Raw genomic sequence first — 19,082 nt, forward strand, 5'->3', positions numbered from 1 at the left:
GGCAGAAATTATAAACTAAACATGCTGACACAACCTTTATGATGAAAATGTATGTTATAACCCACTTTGACCCAAAAACTATGAAGGCAACTTAAACACTGAATTGGACCACATTCAGTTGTATATTAAAATATCGAAGGCAGAAGTATTGTCTTACGTAAATAGTGTGCCCAAAATATCAACTCGTGAAATATTGTGGAGGTAAGTATGTATGTATCAGTAAATGTGGATTTACTATTCTAACACCACATTCACGGATTTTGAAAATCTATATATTGTCAAGGTATATTCATGTGGAGTTGAGTGTAATAAATATATTCTCAGCTATATGTTCCCACCATCAAGATATTTAAATCTATATTTAGGGCACACTTTTTTGCTGAACGATACTTTATAAACGATATTCTTGTACTATTCGCCCAAATGCTAAGAGAATGCCCACTAAATGGAATGTAGCTATAATGTTCTTGAAAAAGATATGCAGAGCGAAACGTGTGTCAGCCACTTGCTTTTCAACAGCTGAATAAAATAATAAAATTCACAAGATGCGTGCGATCATGACTTTAATTGCCTATTCATGTATGTCAGTCTAAATGGACTGCTGCAGTTTGTTGTATTCTTATGAGCACAGACATTTTGGTTTGTAGGTTTGCACCCACTGGGATCTCCAAAAACACCCATGGCTCGTGCAACCTGAACACCTAGCTAATGTTAGAAGTGCCAGCCTCCAACATCATCTCAAGGCCCCACCTTTACCCTGTAAATGGGGCAACCCCATTAAAAATCCTACAAATGTCAAATATAGAAATATTAAAGAAATCTTAACACAGTTGTGCAACTAATAGTGTGCAAGGCCAGTGCATAAACTGACGCAGTTTGAAAGCATGAGTCATAAAATCTGTGAAGGGATAATTATAATGTTCTAATTCCAATGTTAGCACAAAAGTTCTAATCACATAATTAGGGCCAATTTTACACTAGATGAAGAATGGCAATAGGAACTTTCAATGCAATTTATAATTCCCAGAACTATGCTAGAGAAAAGGAGTTGGGTTTTCTATCACCATCACCCATATTTACAGAATGGGTTTCCAGATCCCTACCTATAGGTGTGCTGGAGAGCACAGGTGCATTATGGTCCATTCAAGAGGACAGCCTCTATACTCCATTTCTTTCACTTCTGCATACCTCGTAATCCGCTGCAGCCAAATCACAATTTGGTAGAGCTTTTAGGATTGTTTACTGTGCAAAAAAGTTAGGGTTTTATTGAGAGTTTGTCAGGCAGTGTACTCCACCAGAGTGCAATATCCACCTAACTTAGAGTTCACCTGCTCTATGAGGAGGTGGGGGAACCACCATGTTTCCAAAGGCAGAGACTATGCTGGTTCCACCAGATGAAACCTTTGACCAATTGCCCAAAGAACAATAGACCACAGATAAATGGACATCAGACTGTCTGCCACATTGTCGTGAGGTTCAGTGCGTATCGATTGAGCACCGCTTGCTTACTGAGGAGATTCTTCTCCAAAGATCAACACGGTGCCAAGTGCGCCTTAGATTTTTTGAAACAAACTAGATATGTCTACTGAATGACTTCCTAGCCGTGGCACCTGTGGCAGGATTTACATTCATTTAATTTTGCTTGTTTGGAAGGGACACTCTGGATGTTTCTGCTCTTTGTGTGTTGCTGTCGCTCATTCCATTTAGGAGCCAGTTGGCCCTCTACCCGCTATTGGAGACCTCATTGTAGGATTCTTTATGGTGCCATCCCTTCATCACAGTCCTGATGAAGACCCCTGTGTAAGGTGGTAATCAGCCTACGATATACTTTGGGGTCGAAACGTTAACAATTTCCCCTCATTTGCCACAGCCCTCGGAAACAACAGAGACTAAATCAATTGTGTTTCAAAAATGGGGTCTAGCTACTTGAATCAATGAATAATTCATGTACTCTTGGCTTGAAGATTTGGGCCTGAATTAATTTGAATTGGGTATTTTTATGCTTGCACATTTTCCATACTTTCCTCATGATCTCTTATCCTCACCAGAATCACCTACCACTCCTTCTTTTCCCTGTCCTGTTGGGCACCTTTGTATATATTGAATATGAATTTTGATATGTGTATAATGCAGCTTTTCTATGCAACAGTGTGATTAAATAACATTTGCAACATATTTTTGTTGTGGAGTATTGCTATTCTGATGTGTTTGTAATGCTTCATACAAAGTCCAGCCAGTCTTAATTTACTGGGACCATTCTATATTGTACTATCAATTACCCAGGTCCCAGTACCATTGGGTCTACCCTTTTTATGTATAACACCAAGAAAACCAGGCAGTGCCAACCAGGATATAGGATTAATCACCTTCATATACAGAGAAAAAAACTCCCAGTGCATAGTTCCAATATATGTTTTTCATTTTCAACACCAATCCCATGGTTTGGGAGCCTGTTGCTGGCAACCAAATTACTTTGGAGTGTGGCACGTGGCACGTGTCACCCGCACATAAAATTTCCAATGCCTTCAGTGGGCCACTGTTGCAGCAGCTCTTTTGAAAGCACAGAGATCTCCTTCTGCCTAGCAGAGTTCACTAAAGATGGCAGACTGTACTGCATCAGGCAAATGGAGTTCATCCCTGTGCTGATCTGGTGGAAGATAGTACAGCCCGTCAAACGTTAAGACCCCTAAAGTGTCCAGGAGGTGTGTAAATATTGTTGTGTTTACAATATGAACCATTAAAGTACACCTCACCTGACCAAACCCAGTCTTCATTTTATGCACTGACTGACAGAAGTGAACATTGTATTTGAGATCTGCTGCAAGTAATTCACACTATAAGTAGCAACAAGATTTGGTATTTGCTTTGAGAAAGCTAGATCCTATCATGACTTTGGATAAAATGTGGAACCCATAACAAAAAAAGATATAAATGTCCCAAAGCCTATGGACTTACAGCTAGATTCATCAAAGAGCCATTTTGCGAGTCCTTAATAGCGATTATTAAGGAATCGCTATTAAGGACTTGCAAAACGGGATTCATGTAGGAATCGCTGAATAAATTGCGATTCCTACACATTCCTTATTTGCGAGCAGCAAATTGCTAATCGCAAATAAGGAATAACTCCCCATTCATTCCCAGGGGCCTAAAGGCCCATAGGAATGAATGGGGAGTATTCCTTATTTCCGATTAGCAATTTGCTAATCGCAAATAAGATAGCGATTTCAAGGTTGCCAGGGGTGTCCAAAGGACACCCTGTAGCACCCCTGAAATGCAAATTTACACAGGTGTTGCGCACACACATGTCCAAAGGACATGTGTGTGTAACATGCAACATACTAAAGTGCATTTTTCAATTTTTTCGCTATTTACCACGAAGTCAGACTTCGTGGTAAATAGCGGCCAAATATTGCGAATTCGCAATTTAAAATTGGTTAATGAATTGCATTTAAGGAATCTCTAATAGAGATTCCTTAAATGCAATTCCTCGCAAATATGCGATTTCGCAAATAGCGATTTTTGCATTTGGGATGATGAATCCCAAATGCAAAAATTGCGCTCGCAAAGGGCCAGATTCTCAGAATCTGGCCCTTTGCGAGCGCAATTTCCTTTCATGAATATGGCTGTAAGAGTCTGCTTTGCCTGTCTGATCATGCACATGTGTTTGGTGTTAAGTAGGTCCTGCATTACCTCTTCATGTGTTCCATGCTGGTTTGTTTCTTCACACAGAGACCCAATTCTACAGTTTGTCGACTCTAGACATGTACGCCACATGGCATGGTCTACATCCCGCCTCTTTTTGCTGCTACTCTCTATCCCCCCAGCCTGGACGTCAACATCTGGATGTCACCTGCAGCCGCTTGGAATCGGGGGGTCCTTTCAAGATGGAGACATTATAATCGGTGGGGTGTTCCCCATCCACTACAAGACAGTTCTCCATGAGACCTCTTTCACCCAACCTCAAGGAAGTCTGACCTGTGAGATGTAAGCAAGGGGTTCGCCTCTACAAAATTAGTTACAACAGCAGCGCATACAAAATATACTATAGTGGGAATTTTTTGCCAGATGGAATAGCGCCTGATGTAAAGCTATCCATACTTTACTAAGATCTCCATAGTTCTTACAGAGAGTGATATTATTTTGCATAAGAAAATGGATTTCTATATCATTTTGTAAACGTCACTCTTGTCCTCCCTTAGTTTCAGCCTCAGGGCCTATCGCTGGGTCCTCTCCATGCTCTTTGCCGTGCATGAGATCAACAACAATCCGGGTGTGTTGCCCAACCTCACTCTGGGATTCGGGATCATCGACTCCTGCAATGCGGTGAGAGGAGCACTAGAAGGAGTCACTCATCTAACCTCAGGAAGGGAGGCAGACATTCTCAACTACCAGCTCAAGGACTCTTCTTCCAGACTGTTGGCCATCATCGGAGATGCCGGCATGGCCCAGACGCTAGCCATGGCTCAACTCCTGGGACTCTACAGATTACCTCAGGTAGGATGACAGAAATTATCCCAGTTTTCGGCCCCTTAAGTGGTAGGAATTTAGCAGAGTATTGCATAATTGACTTGAGAGTAGTGTGAAATTGCTTGCACTTGGGAGTGTCACATATTACTCAGCGGTAGAACCATGTGTATCCATACCACTGGACCATTGGACCATGTTCAGGTTTATTGCCTGTCAGGTATTTTGGGTGAAGTGGGGAGATGAGAAACCTAGAGATATTACGTATTTGCTTTAACTCCAGTAATCTTGACAAATGCTGCCTCCTGTCAGATATGAGTGTGTGGGGTCTTCACTTGGTGGAGATAAGGTTTGTCTCTTCCACTGCTGTGGAAGAAACATGTGGTGTTACTTGAGTGGTGCCCATGGACCACACATACATCGTTCCTCTGCTGTCCGTTGGCAAGGGAGATGAAGGAAGGCATCATTCAGGGGGAGCAGCGATGAATGAGGCAGGCATGGGTAATACAGAAGCGAATGGATACTGCTTGTAGAGCCCATAACTGAGCGTACACCAGAGAAGGAAGTGCCAGAGGAAACAAGAGAGCACAAGAGGGGAGCCCTTATGCTGGCAGAACTGTAGGATACTGCTGAGGGACCACTAGAGACAACAGCACAGGGAATACAAGCTGTAACAAAATGAAATCAAGCAGTACCGAAGTGGAGCAGGGAGAGCAGAAAGCAAGCCGCACAGCGTGGCAAGGACGAGGGCTGTTCAGCACGCCATGGCAATGCTTGGGTCTGCCAGCACTACTGCTACACATGCTCTGTCATATTAAAATATATATTTTGATTTGTATCAGTGGCATGTGTGTGTGTTTGCATAACATTGATGTTGGATTGCCAACTCAGCATCAAAGGCCTTTCAGGCTGGGAACTTTAAGCAATAGTCAGTAGAGATTACCATAGAATTGTGTTATTAAACAACAGGTCTTGTAAGAGTACGCGAAGAGTCACTAAGCTACTAGGACACTTATGGTATTGTGTTTCACTATATAGTCATCACGTACCCCTTTTATCGGGTAAAGCAAACCATTACCCCTAAGTCTAGCTCTGAGCTACATTACAATATACAAATAAATAGAAAAAATGTGCATTTGTGGTACTCTAGATGCAATATAAGGCACACTCATCAACAATGTAAGGGCACACTGCTAATAAGCTTTCTCTATCACCAGAGTAAGACTTTACCAACATCTAGCTTCAAATTACAGAGAGGATCTCAAGAAGAAATTTCAGCTCCACCAACACCTATCATTGGTTGCTTTTCACTGCTTTCACAGATATTCAATGTGGAACCTCTGAGAGAATGAGTGTTCACTGTCTCAACAGTTCCACAGTGAATAACTATGAAATCATTCAAAGACAACTCATGTTAATTCAATAAATAAATAAATATAGAAAAACAACATACGTTTTATATAGATAATCAAGTAAATTTTAGCAGTGACTCTAGCGCCATCTGTGTTTGATCCAATTCAGCTATCATGGGAAACCCTAGAGTTCTGTTCTGGGACAGGTAACAACAGGTCTTCAGCAGCAATCAGCATGTTTCAACCAGAACTTGTGGTTTAATCACCTTCATGTGAGGTCATGGTTGCATTATACATTTTTGTTCACTGCAATCTATTATGTCTTTGAATATATTCCTGTTCCAAGCAGAATATAAGATATCAAAAAAAATGTCATTAGATTCATATCAGCTTTTATTATTACATGAATTAAATGTTTTGACAGGCTTGTGAACCAGTATGTGAGCATGTGGTGGGACTTACTGTAACAAACCTAGTGAAAAGACAACCCTAGCTCTTCTCTTGCAGTTTAAAACACTACTGGAACTGGGCATTGGAACTGGTTTGAAGTGGTTGCAAAAGTGTAGAGCATTCACACAAATGTATAATTTCTTTGCAGTGGCTATTATCAACTCTAAAGAGTTCTCGTGGTAGTTCAACTACATCATCAAAAAACATAGCAAATCCACAACATGCACTGTGCACCCGATATTGAAACTTTGCAATAGTTCTGCAACTTATAGAGCTGGACATTATCCTAGTGTGGCCTTTAAATGTATGCAAAACCATCACCAAGGAGATGTGAGCCCTGAAATAAGCAGTAAACTGTACAAAGCCTTTACACACCTGATCTGCCACCGAACTCCTGTTCAACTGGGTCCCCAACCAATCTGTAGGTCACGATTGACAAGACTGAGCCTACCAGCTGCATTGGGTTTGGATTTGACATAGTGGATGGAAGAGCCTCATTACTGATCGGAGTCTGTAGAGAACTAGGTTTTAATGGGCAAGTGGAGGGAATGAGGTATTCACTTAAAATGATAAAATATATAATGTCTGCATGATTATATTCCAAATAATAAAGTGATTTTTTTTAATGGTAAAATGTATTCCAGTAAAAGAAATTTACTTTTCTCCAGGTCAGCTACTTCACCGCAATACCTATCTCCAACAACAAGCATCTCTTCCCCTCCTTCTTCAGCATTGCCCCGGCAGATTACATGCAGGCCTATGGACTGGCCCGTCTGGTCGCTTACTTTGGATGGACCTGGGTGGGAATACTCAGTCAAGAAGGTGATTTTGGCAGGCTGAACAGCCAGATCTTCAAAGAGGAGATCATGAAAGCTGGGGCTTGTGTGGCCTTCTCAGAAATCATCCCCACCACCTTCTCCAAGACCAGGACAGATCAAATTCTGGAAGTGGTCAAAAGATCTTCAGCCAAGGTGATTGCACTCTTGTCATTTGAGGTCTTTATGAACCCATTCATGGAGGTTTTCTCCATGTTGGACCTCACAGGTAGGGTTTGGATATCTTTGGAGGCACCAAGTGTTTCCAACAAGAACCTTGCAAGAGCGGTGGATGGTACTATGGGGATGGTGATTCGCAACGGAATAATGCCAGGTTTCGAAGATTTTGTTTTCAGCTTGAAACCATCCAGGTTTCCAAAGGACCCTTTTGTTAAACAGTTTTGGGAGGAGGTCTTCAGTTGCCAATGGTCTGAGTTTTCTGCAAACCAATCATTATCAATAGGTAGCATGGAGATCAAAAATAAACCATGCTCAGGAACTGAGAACTTGAGAGACACAGGAATCTATCCTGACATTAATGACCTGAGAGTGACCTACAATGTGTACAAGTCAGTCTACGCTGCAGCCCATGCATTACATGACATGCTCTCCTGTCATCCTGGAGACGGTCCCTTTGCAGATCAGTCGTGTGCGAGCTTTCGTGTTTACAAGTCATGGCAGGTATGAATAGCGATTTTCTGCTTATATTGAGCTAATATTTATAAAATGGTGATTCCTGAGTGACAGTCTAATAATTTTGTAGCTATTAACAATCAAAGGTCTTGGCTGGCTATGGTCTTTCCTAGTGATAATAGTAAATTGGCCTAGTGGAATGAAGGAGGTTTACTGTCTGATAATAGCAAAATGCAAATTCAGAAAAGTTTGAAAGCCGATATAGTATGTATTCAAGAAACCTGGATTATAAATAATTAGCTATCTGCGGGCTATTTTCTGCTAAGCTGCCCACAATCCCAGTTACAAGGGGCCAGGCAAAAGGAAGTATAGCCATACTTCTTAGCACCAACTATTGTTGGATATATAAAGATTTATCTCATAATTCAAATGACATTCAGGCAGTAAAAATATGCCTTAATGGGAAACAGGAAAGTACTGACTCACTATTGATTGTAAATGCCTTTATTCCACTTGATTCCTCCCATGTACACTTGTTGCAGGATATGTTATTTCTACTGTTATTGCAAGATTGTTTTGTACACATATAGGGGGCATATTAGCAACAAACAGCGTTAATTATTGCTAAATGTGCTTAGCGTATTTTTTTTAATCGCTGCCTATCACCGGATATTATCGCAGAGATAACGTGCTATTAGCAACGTTTATCTCTAATGCAATAAAATATCCGGCAATAGCGGCTCAATGCGTGAATATCCCTGGAAATCCAGCGATATTCAGGCATTAAGGCTAATGGGGACTTAAACTGAATATCCACCTCCCATTGGATATACAGGTTAAGTCATGGTCTGAGCAGGCGTTAGGTTCTAGCGATAATCGCGGTTAGTGATTTTTTTTATCACTTCGCCTGCCTTGCTAATAGGCGATAGCTGTGTTAGTGACTGCCTTCAGCCGCTAACAGGGTGGGTATGCCTACTTTGCATGTCATTAGCGATAAATATCGCTGATATGCAAAGCGGGCCCCAAACCTGTAGCTATCGCCAAAAGCTGTCGCTAACGACAGCTTGCTAATTGGGCGATAAAAATATTGCCGCTTTATCGGGAAAAAGTTCTGCTAAAGCGGCGATATCGCCCTTGCTAATATGCCCCATAGTTCTGGTAGTCGACCTAAATACTAAAGTCTCTAATCACATTTTAAGGCTATTTGCAAATTAATCTAACGAGAGAGCATTACAAATCCCCCCAGATATTTTTCCTTCTTACAGTAGAGCAGATAAAAGAGGACTCCTTTGCTAGTAGGTCTGAGAAATTCTGAACTTTAAGTTTTAAACAGAAGAGTAGAAAATGACACCCCTGCGAAGGCTACTCATACATTCCTCTCCAGAGGCTCTATTATCGATTAGGTAATGGTCTCTTTTGCCACGTTCAATAGGCTATCACATATGGAAGTCTTAGCTAATTCCTATGGCGATCATATGCTGGTTCCCTGTTTGATCCACGTGAGCTTAACAAAAGTGGGTCCGTGGAATTTTAAAGATGAATCCGTAGGGTTAAAAAAATCTAATGGTAGGATGTATGTGGATGCCAAAGCTTCTGCAAAAGTAAAGGAATCATTGACAGCATTATTAGGAGATAAGCAGCTTTTCTCTCCTGACCCACTGATTAAGCCTGGAACCTGCTTAAAAACCCTGGGTTCCAATTCATCCTTCCACCAAAGACTATATCCTAATCCAGTTACTGACTTGAACAGGGAAATACATGGATTACTGAGGGGACAGTTCCTGCAATATTCTGTAGAACAAAGCAAATTATGAATCTCCTTAAGCGGAGAAGATGCAGGAAAAAATGCTCTCTAAGAAAAGAGATGGAAGATAATACCTGGGTCCAGTTAAAAGAAGCCGCCTCTTGTAAAGATACCAAATGATATTGGTAAATCATCTCAAACAGCTGTGGTTCCAGAGCAAAGTCTCTTCTGGTTCCCATAAAGGAAGCAATAAGGAGAATCTATCTGGAAGAACTTTATTCAGGAAACGCCGGTTCCATATGGCTTCCTCCCCCTCTTACTGAAGCTTCCTTTTCTCTCTCAACATGTTGTGCTCCTTCTATAAACACATTTGTGGGACTTGTTTAGTGAATGAGAGCCTCATGAGCAATAGGCCAAGCTGAAGTACCCTTTAATGCCAATAAAACTTGGCTCTTCTAGCTATTGGCTGGGGTTCTCAAGGTCCGCAACTATCCTGCACCGAGACACCCATTGGGGAAGCTGTGCACATTATAAGTCTGCCAAATAGAGAAATACAATTAAAAAGGAGCCCCTGTTGAGGGCCTCCTGCCTTGCACCTCTCTTTGCTTACTGCTACCAGCATGGGATACTCCCCCTTTCTGGTCTGGAAGCATCTTAATCCTGCTATATAAAAAGGTCCTAGACATCTACCTGGCAAATATTGCCAGTTAGAAGTATTGAATTCAGTTGGGAAAGTATTCACTAGGACCATTTTGTAGGACCTTACAGAATGGGTTGAGGAGATAAAAATCCTCCCTATTGAACAAGCAGGTTTCAGGAAAAAGCATTGCACATTGGATAACTTATGTATGCTGAAATGCATTGCGGAAAAGTATATCTTAATTTGAGGGGTTAATGTGTATGTGGAATTCAATAGATGTTTCAACTGCCTTTGATAGTGAAGACCGGCTAACACTTTGGAAGAAACTAAAGAAGTAAGGGCCAGATGTGAAAACCATTTTTGCATGCGCAAACAGGTTTGAGACCCGTTTGTGCATGCAAAAACCTACAGGGCCATCTACAAAGCCGATTTAGCGAGTCACAATTAATCTGCGACTCGCTATTAGGAAGGGGTGTTCCCTTCCTAATAGCGATACAGAAGCCATGTAAGAATGTTTTGCAACCGCATTTGCAGTTGCAAAACACTTGCAAATTACCGGCCTCTTCACAAGGGTGGGATTACAGTAGCAAATGGAAAGGGGAACCCTTCCCCTTTGCAAATACAGGGGAAAATATTTTTCAGGGGCAGGCAGTGGTCTTAGGGGACACTACCTGCCCTTAAAAAATGAAAGAAAATGTTTCATTTATTTTTTTTAGATGCATCCCGTTTTCCTTTAAGGATAGAACCAGCTGGCTTTCCTCTCCTTAATACAGAGAAACAAGTCTAGTCACACTATATATTCAAAGAGCTAGGTGCACTGCCACCAACGCCTTATGAGACGAACCCAAGGCATGAGCAGAACATGTTCATAGCCTCACATTACAAGGGACAGGCCACGCCTCTGCACACACACTAGCTTAGCATCATTCCAAGGAAAACCCAAAAGTCAGGATACCAGTTTCACATGGAGTCAGGCACTAACAGCAGGAGTACACGCCCTTTTACCATAAAGGTATATTACTGTCTCAACATACGACTAGGTGAACCCTGGGCTACAGAGATCGAGAAGCAAGGACCAATTGTGTTTTTTGTCCAGAATGGTAGTTTTCACAGAGTGGTGGGTAAAAGGAGTGGTACATTTGTGTGCACTCAATGGGAAACATTTACATGGGTAATAGTTGGGAGTGAACTATTGAGAGGATAGCCGACAATTGGTATGGTTTGGGGGCATGAGAGAAAGGGTTGATGATGCCCACTTTAACATCGCTCTGTCTGGTGGAAAATCATATAGTTCAGGCAAATGTTTTGGAGTTGATTAAGATGATGAAGAAGGATTTGCAGATGGTGTGAACCAGGTGGGATAGGAGAGATTTATTCTCAATCCAGCTATGTCCAGTTTAGGGCAGAGTGAGGCTAGGAAGCCGGCAGTGAATAACAGAACAAGGAACAATATTTACAAAAAAAAGTTGCTTTTTCGTAGGTATAAGGTCATTGAGGTGGTCAGATACATGGAAATCAATCAATCAATCAATCAATCGGATTTATAAAGCGCGCTACTCACCCGCTAGGGTCTCAAGGCGCTGGGAGGGGAGGGGTCCGTTACTGCTCGAAAAGCCAGGTCTTGAGTTGCTTCCTGAAGGAGAGATGGTCTTGGGTCAGCCGTAGGTGGAAGGGGAGGGAGTTCCAAGTCTTGGCGCCAGGTAGGAGAAGGATCGTCCTCCGGTGGTGGCTCTGCGAATGCGTGGGACGGTGGCGAGGGCGAGGCTGGTCGAACGGAGCTGAAAGCATATTAAAATCATATTCAACTATCTAGTACTATTAAGACATGATGGAGTTTACCTGTCTTTGCAGGGCATCAGGCTATACGGGAAAATTGCCTAGAGTATTGGAAGGATGATGGACCAGTCAATGTTGTGGGTTGAGGTCACAAGAAGCACTGTGCAGGATTGTTGTTCTAGTAGCGGCCAGTGGATGTCATGACAAAGACTTGGTTGTCTGGTAATGGAGAAAAGAGGAGGAGTTTGAGGGGAGAGGGAAGGATAGGTAAACCAAGAAATAGACCTGGCCCAGTGTAGGGGAGTAGGATCTGCTTTTATAGTTACCCCCACTTTTTGCTGATGTTTCACTGTTTTCGACTTAGTCTGGCTAGGATCCAGCTGTTCAGGAACCCAGCCTAGTTGCTTTGTCCTCAAAATTGATTGCATGTACTTTAGGTACACTCCAGATTGGATTCTGGGGTATCCTTATAAGTTCCTAGTATATGGTACTCTATGGGCTAGATGTAGGTAAATCTAATTTACCGATTCATAAATACCGAATTTTACCGATTCGGTATTTATGAATCGATAAATTAGAAGGAGGCAGATGTAGGTAATTTTTAAAGCACACCTACCGAATCTGTAAGATTCGGTATTTACCGATTCGGTAAATACCGAATCGGTATTGCCCATTGATTCCTATGGGCCTTGAAGCCCATTGGAATCAATGGGAAATACCGATTCGGTATTTACCGAATCGGTAAATACAGAATCCTGCAAGGGTGCAGGGGGTGTCACTTTGACACCCTCTAGCACCCCAAGTACAGGCTTGTGTGACATGTTTCACACATACATGCCCTAAGGGCATGTCTGTGTGTCACATGGCACAGGTGTGCATGCACAGATGTGCATGCACACCTGAATTCGGTATTTTACCACCCAATAGGATTGGGTGGTAAATACCGACTCCTAAAGGGCCTGTGGCACTCTGTGAAGTGCCACCTACATATTGATTTACAGAATCGGTAAATTTACCGATTCGGTATTTTACCGATTCTGTATATTTACAGAATCTGTAAATTTACTGATTCTGTAAATCAGATGCCCCCTACATCTCAAAAGCCAAATACCGGTCGGAAACGGCAGAAATCGTCCGTTTCCGACCGGTATTAAGGCTCCTACATCTGGCCCTATGTACCTAGGGCATAGGTACCCCAGAGGCCTCCCAGGGGCTGCAGCATGGATCATGCCACCCCTGAGAGACCATTCAAATTGACAGCACAGGTCTGCTACTGCAACCTGTTTAAGGTGGGGCATGCACCCCTTACTTAGATATAGGTTCACTATATCTACCTTATCACAGCTTATATAAACCGTCACCCCTATGGCAGGCCTTATCAATCCTGAAGGCAGGGTGCTGGGTTTAAAGTGAGAGGGCGCCCCTGCATGAGCAGAGCCCCTCTGCAGCCTTCTGAATCTATTCTCCGTGGTTGTTCTGTGATGCAGCCAACCATATACTCTTAAGTGCATTATAACCTTGCGGTAAATGCTAACTTTAAAATGGCTGTACAGAAACCTGTTGTGTTTGGTGTCAAACACCTTGGAATCATACCTCCACACCAGCAACTGGTGTGGGAAGTATGATTCCACCCTAATAGAGGGAGAAATATGACTACACCTGTACACCCGGTACCAGCTTAACAGAACTTGACATCACTAAATGGATGCTGCCAGCCACAGACATGCGTCTGCCTTCCTGCTGCTGAGCCAAGTTCGAGCAGGGGAAGGCATGACAATAGGCATCCTGTCACAGGGAGGTGTAACCACCTACCAGACAGATTTTAGTGTATTGGGGTTGGATGGGTGCACTCTGAGAGTGCTTTGATGTCTACACTGGGGGCACATTTGGTGTCCCTGTGCATAGTCCAGCTCAAACCGGTTGCAGGAGCCATTTGCTCCTGCTCTGGTGCAAAACCGGACAAAGGACATGGGTGTAGCCACCCCTCTGTCCTGACCCTCCCAAAGGTGGGTCCCCAGAGTTTGTCCCACCCCTTCCTTGGGTATAAAGTAGGAACCCCTGACTACAGGACTTTAGATTTACCTGGATGAAACTCTGTTACAGAAACCAAGTACTTCAACAATCTACACTGTGCTCGATGACTGAAGAATCTCCCTTGGAGTGAAGGAGTTACTCCCCTGCTAAGCAGGCAACAAAGATGCATCTGACTGGTTTGCATCTCCGAAGCTCCTGAGGACTCCGTAGAATTTTGCAACACAGGAGGTGGGTTTCCAAGTGTCCCCGAGGTCGACTAGTGTTCTCAGCAAACCTGAGACCCGTATCCCTCATGGGGACCCTGCATCCCGTTCCCCTGGGCACCATGTACATTTGCAGAAGCATCTGATTTCCAGCAACCCCTGAAGCTGTGCTTTGGGCTACTTGTAGTCCAGACCCCGAGCAGTAATTCCGAGTGTTCCGTGGGCTAGTATTTTGTGATTCCTCTCGAGGTCCCTTTGCGATCCCTGGTCGGTTGGCCAGTGGGTCCCTGTGAAGGCAACTTTAACTTCCAGTGGGCTTTCCTGGTTGCTCCAGAAGGGCCTTGACTCTCCATCGCTTGGAGAGTCACCAGGACCTTGCTTGTCCTCACAGAAGCATCTTTCCTCTGACTGCATGGGTTGCAGTTGCCAAGGCTTGTTGGTGTTCAATCTGGACACTGACTCCCCCCCAGAACTTGACATCCTTCATGGGACAGCTCGCCTGTGGACTTTGGTTGACCTCGACATCTCCTGGTCCCCGTGGCTGCAAGGTCAAGCTTCACCTCTTCTCACCTGAAGCACCCAACATCGGTGGGCATTCATCTACCGAGCTCCTGGTCCCCCAGAAGTGACCCAGACTCTGTCCCCTCTGCTTTCAGGTTGTTCTCATCTCCTATCCAGGCTTCGATTGCACCAGACGCTTTTCTTCTTCACTGCAGCAGCACTTTTCAGCATCACGCCATTGAAAACGACGAAGATTCCAGACACCATTTGACACCTATGCACCTTCCCTGGGTGAGGGAACACAAGTACTCCGGTGCTCACATGGTTGCTGGCCTTAGAACCTTCTACGTCTGAAAGGGTTTGCTCAAAGTCCTCTCCTAAGTGTCCTTAAACTTTAAAATTCCAACCCCTACATTCCCGTAGAGTTGTACGGAGCTCACAGCTGTGTTCTCACACTGAACGTCTCCCCCCTGGGTCTCCTGTGTCACTACCTTGGGTGGTGCCTTGGATTCCCAGCAATTCTACATGCTGTAGGCACTATGTCTAGTCCAGTTGTGGTTATAATACCACTTTCTTAGTATATGGTTTAGTCTCCCCCTGGAACCCACTGTGTATTGTGCTATTTACTGTCTTTCTAGTGATTTAATATTGTGTGCTTTGTTCTCTAATCTCATAAAGAGGTTAGTACAGAGTGTTTAGTAATAAATACATATACTTTATATATTCCTTGTATGGTTCTTCTTTCATTTGGGCATTCAGGAGGTTATAGACTGGTAAAACAAGATGCTTCACATTCCGTCGAGACGTAGCCTGAAGACTGCTCTCCTCAGCTACCACTAGGATTCTTTAAAGGTTGTCTAAGACCTAATCATCCATAAGGGTCATTTACACTGGTGCAGCATATACCAGGCCAACTTGTCACACCCTGGAGCAGGCAGGTGAAGCAGTGACGGTTGGTTACATTCTATGCTGAGATATAGAGCGAGGAGAGGGACATTTTGGGGTGGGAAATGTTTAGAGAGTGAGTGGAAGAGATAGTTAATCAATGTTAGATTGTTGTAGAGGCATATTAATTTGTGCAGATCAAGCACAGGTTTCTAAGTGTGAGCTCAGATTGTTTCAGATAAAAGGTGGCCTTTTCACTAACATAAGCAAGTCTGTGGTGTCATTCGCCCAAGCATTTTATATATGGAAGGGGGTGCTGCACTCCATTTGCACCATGGAACAGTATAATCTCTGTGTGCGGCACAGTTGAGACTTAGGGACAGGCACCAACCACTTCAAATAATTCTAGGATGAATTTCACATAAAATCTATATTTATTCAACATTTAACAACTATTAAAATGCCACTAGCAAACTATCAAGAAATTCTTGAATTATATCCAGCCACTGGTGGTTGCCGGGACTAAATTCCAGTCCGTTATTTTTAGCCCACTGTGCAACTCTAGATAGAGACTAGCAATTTGCAAATCTGCTTTGGTCCAAACAGTGTATCTGGTATCATCCTAGAGATATATGTCTGTTCTATTACCATCTCTTCTTATTTTCCACCCAGCTTCTACAGTACGTAAGGCAGGTCCACTTTGAAGCCAACCTCCACGAGGAGATCTACTTTGATACCAATGGGTACACACCGCCATTTTTTGATGTCATCAACTGGCAGATGAATGACAAGGGCTCTCTTAGTTTCATCAAAGTGGGCACCTTCGACACCTCAGCCCCTCAAGGTCGTGATCTTTTTATTGATAGCAGTGCAATCCTGTGGAAGAGCGATAACCAGAAGGTTTGTCAAATTTAATGATAAATTAACTATGCAACACTGAGTAATCTCTCTTTTTTCAGGATAGTAGATAAAATGGCTCATACCTGTGTTGAAAAATCAATACATCACAATACCAGCTGTCCAATCGCATTCCTAATTCACCCTTTAACCATAAACATGTCTTTTTGTGAATAACTTTGTGCCAATCTTCCTTTGGGATACTGTGATTCAACATAGGTGTAAATTTGCCAGATCCTTGCAAGATACAGACAACCCTGTGAGTGTAAATGAGTTGCACTTCTATACATTATTTGTATGTCTTTTCTTATGTTGATTTTCTGAAAGCCTTGCTCTAGATGTATCTGCATCCCCTCGCTGAAATTAAAGGTGCAACCTATGAGATGAACCACAACTCTCCTGGTTCCTTCATATGATATGTGATGCAGTGCCTCCAAGTGTTGGTTGGGCATAGGCAGGTAAATACTATTCAATAATAAAGGTTGTTCTCCACCATGAGTAGTCATCAGATATTCATATGCTCTTGAATTTCTTCTGCATTTGAGGAGGAGTGAGCAACAGCCTTTTTAAAAAAAAAAACAAATTATTGTATTTGTTCAGAACAAATTACATCATTATACAGTAATACTATTGTAAGACCCATATTCAGTTACCATCAAGAGCAAAGTCATGGACACAGGAACAAAAGAGACATTCAAGTTTTAACCTGAGCACATGCACAACCAAACACCTAATAGCACAATAGATTCACGCTTGTGAAGTGTGGGAGAATGGTGTTTTCATCCCTCCTCTCGAGGAGTAAGTCTGTCATTTCTCGCCAGTCTTGTAAATCATCCTGCAGCTTTTTGTCTGTCTGTACCATCTTCATCTGGGCTTCCTCTGCCATCCATCTTTATACCACAATTACAAAGAAGGGCTTTGCTTTTGTATCCAGTGAATCATGATCCTACGCTTGGCGTGCACCAACAATAAGGTTATAAACTTAATATAAATGTTTCCCCTCTTGTGTTTGAGATGTGATCCTAATATGCAATGTGTCAAAGAGCACTCAATCTGTACCCCTGGAACCAATGATAAGCCTCCACCAAATGCACTCAATATTTATTGACCACCAGGCAGATCCATATCATGTGTAAATCATGTGTAAAAATTCTACCCAACTCCGATGGCATTCAGGGGCACTCACCCGAATGTGTTGGATATATTTTGGTGAGGGTTTGTGGGGTAAGATAAGCCTGCTGCAGTCTATTAAATGGAGTGAGGCAAAAGATGGTGTTTCTAGCAACCGTCTTGTGATATTGTATTACTCTAACCCACTCACTGGGTCTTATTTACAAGCTCCCTTGTGGCGCATTTACACCGCTGGAGCAACGCGTTTGTGATGCTCCAAAGGCACAGTGTGCAGACCCATATCCACAAGGTCATGCAAAGCCACTTTGTCTGGCTTTTCACGGCCTCGTTGATAGGGAGTGAGGCAAAGCAGCGCAAGTTGCTGCCTGCCTTACTCTGCGTCAAAAAGAAGTTCCATGGCTGTTGCGGCGGGTGTTCCCCTGCAACACCCATGGACTTTGAGGGGGCCCAGATTTACAATATCTGGTAAACCTGGGGCAACGCCAAAACCTTGCACCTTCCTAGACCAGGTGTAACAAGGAGAAATGCCTACATTTCTCCTCATTATTTCCTCTTAACTCATGTGCTGCATTCTGTAGCACACACAGAACAAGGAAAGGCTTCTTGTGATTGATTTTGTGCAGGAAGATGCCCCAGATCAGCAAATGCTGCTTCTGAGATGCCAAATCATCACATTAAAAGTGAGGGAGCACCAATTCCTCATTTCTGATACAGAAGCATCAGGGTGTCAAGCTTGATCTAAGGGTGAGATCCTTCCCATAGGAGGGTGGTGAGTATTGTATCTATTTTCCAGAATACAGTTTTGAGCAGTAGATGCATCAGACCCTGAAAAGCGTATAGGCATCATGGAACAAGTATCATTTTACTCAGAGCCACCATTGCCATTACTGAAAACAGAAGCTTTAACTAAAAAGGAAGTGTTGGAATTGGCCCTTTTCTTCCTATTTTTCCTGACCTGGTTTTGTTGGCTATAGGACTCTGGGCACTTTACCACTGCTAGTCAGTGCTAAAGTGCATATGCTCTCTGTGTAAATTGTGATTATGATTGGCTATCCATGACTGGCATATTTGATTTGCTGGTAAGTCCCTAGTAAAGTGCACTCAGTGTGCCAGGGCCTGTAATTTAAATGGTACTATTTGGCTTACAACACTGGTTGTGCCACCCACATGAGTAGCCCTGTAAAGGTTTATCAGACCTTCCACTGTAGTGTCTACACGCAGTTGTTAACTGCCATGTTGACATGGCAACTGCACCCACTTGCCAGAAACTAACTCTCCCTTTTCTTACAGTTAGGCCCAAGGTACCCCCATGGGCAGGGTGCAGTGCATGTGAAAGGTAGAACATGTACTGGTGTGTGTGACATGGCCTGATAGTGAACTACTGTGTATTTCGTTTTCACTATTGAAAGGCTGGCTAGCCCATAGGCTATCATTGGAGCTGAACTGTAACATTTACATGTGAAACTTTCATTTGGGAACAGCAAGAGATTTGGAGTTTAGGCTCTCTGAACTTTAAATTTATTAACACATTTTTTAGTAAAGGTTTTTTTTAATTGA

General features: G+C 43.0%; 1 protein-coding gene across 1 annotated transcript in view; it reads left to right on the forward strand.

Annotated features, from left to right (window-relative positions):
* The window catches only part of LOC147678578 (extracellular calcium-sensing receptor-like), a 53,177-nt gene that overhangs the window by 24,445 nt on the left and 9,650 nt on the right, over positions 1 to 19,082 (forward strand). Inside the window, exons 2-5 of the mRNA XM_086945706.1 lie at positions 3,825 to 3,984; positions 4,200 to 4,494; positions 6,935 to 7,762; positions 16,170 to 16,397. Coding sequence (XP_086801832.1) covers positions 3,825 to 3,984; positions 4,200 to 4,494; positions 6,935 to 7,762; positions 16,170 to 16,397 — 1,511 coding nt within the window. The remainder of the gene's footprint in view (positions 1 to 3,824; positions 3,985 to 4,199; positions 4,495 to 6,934; positions 7,763 to 16,169; positions 16,398 to 19,082) is intronic.

The sequence above is a fragment of the Lissotriton vulgaris genome, chromosome 12 (assembly GCF_964263255.1).
Source record: "Lissotriton vulgaris chromosome 12, aLisVul1.2, whole genome shotgun sequence".
In the NCBI taxonomy this organism is placed as follows: domain Eukaryota; kingdom Metazoa; phylum Chordata; class Amphibia; order Caudata; family Salamandridae; genus Lissotriton; species Lissotriton vulgaris.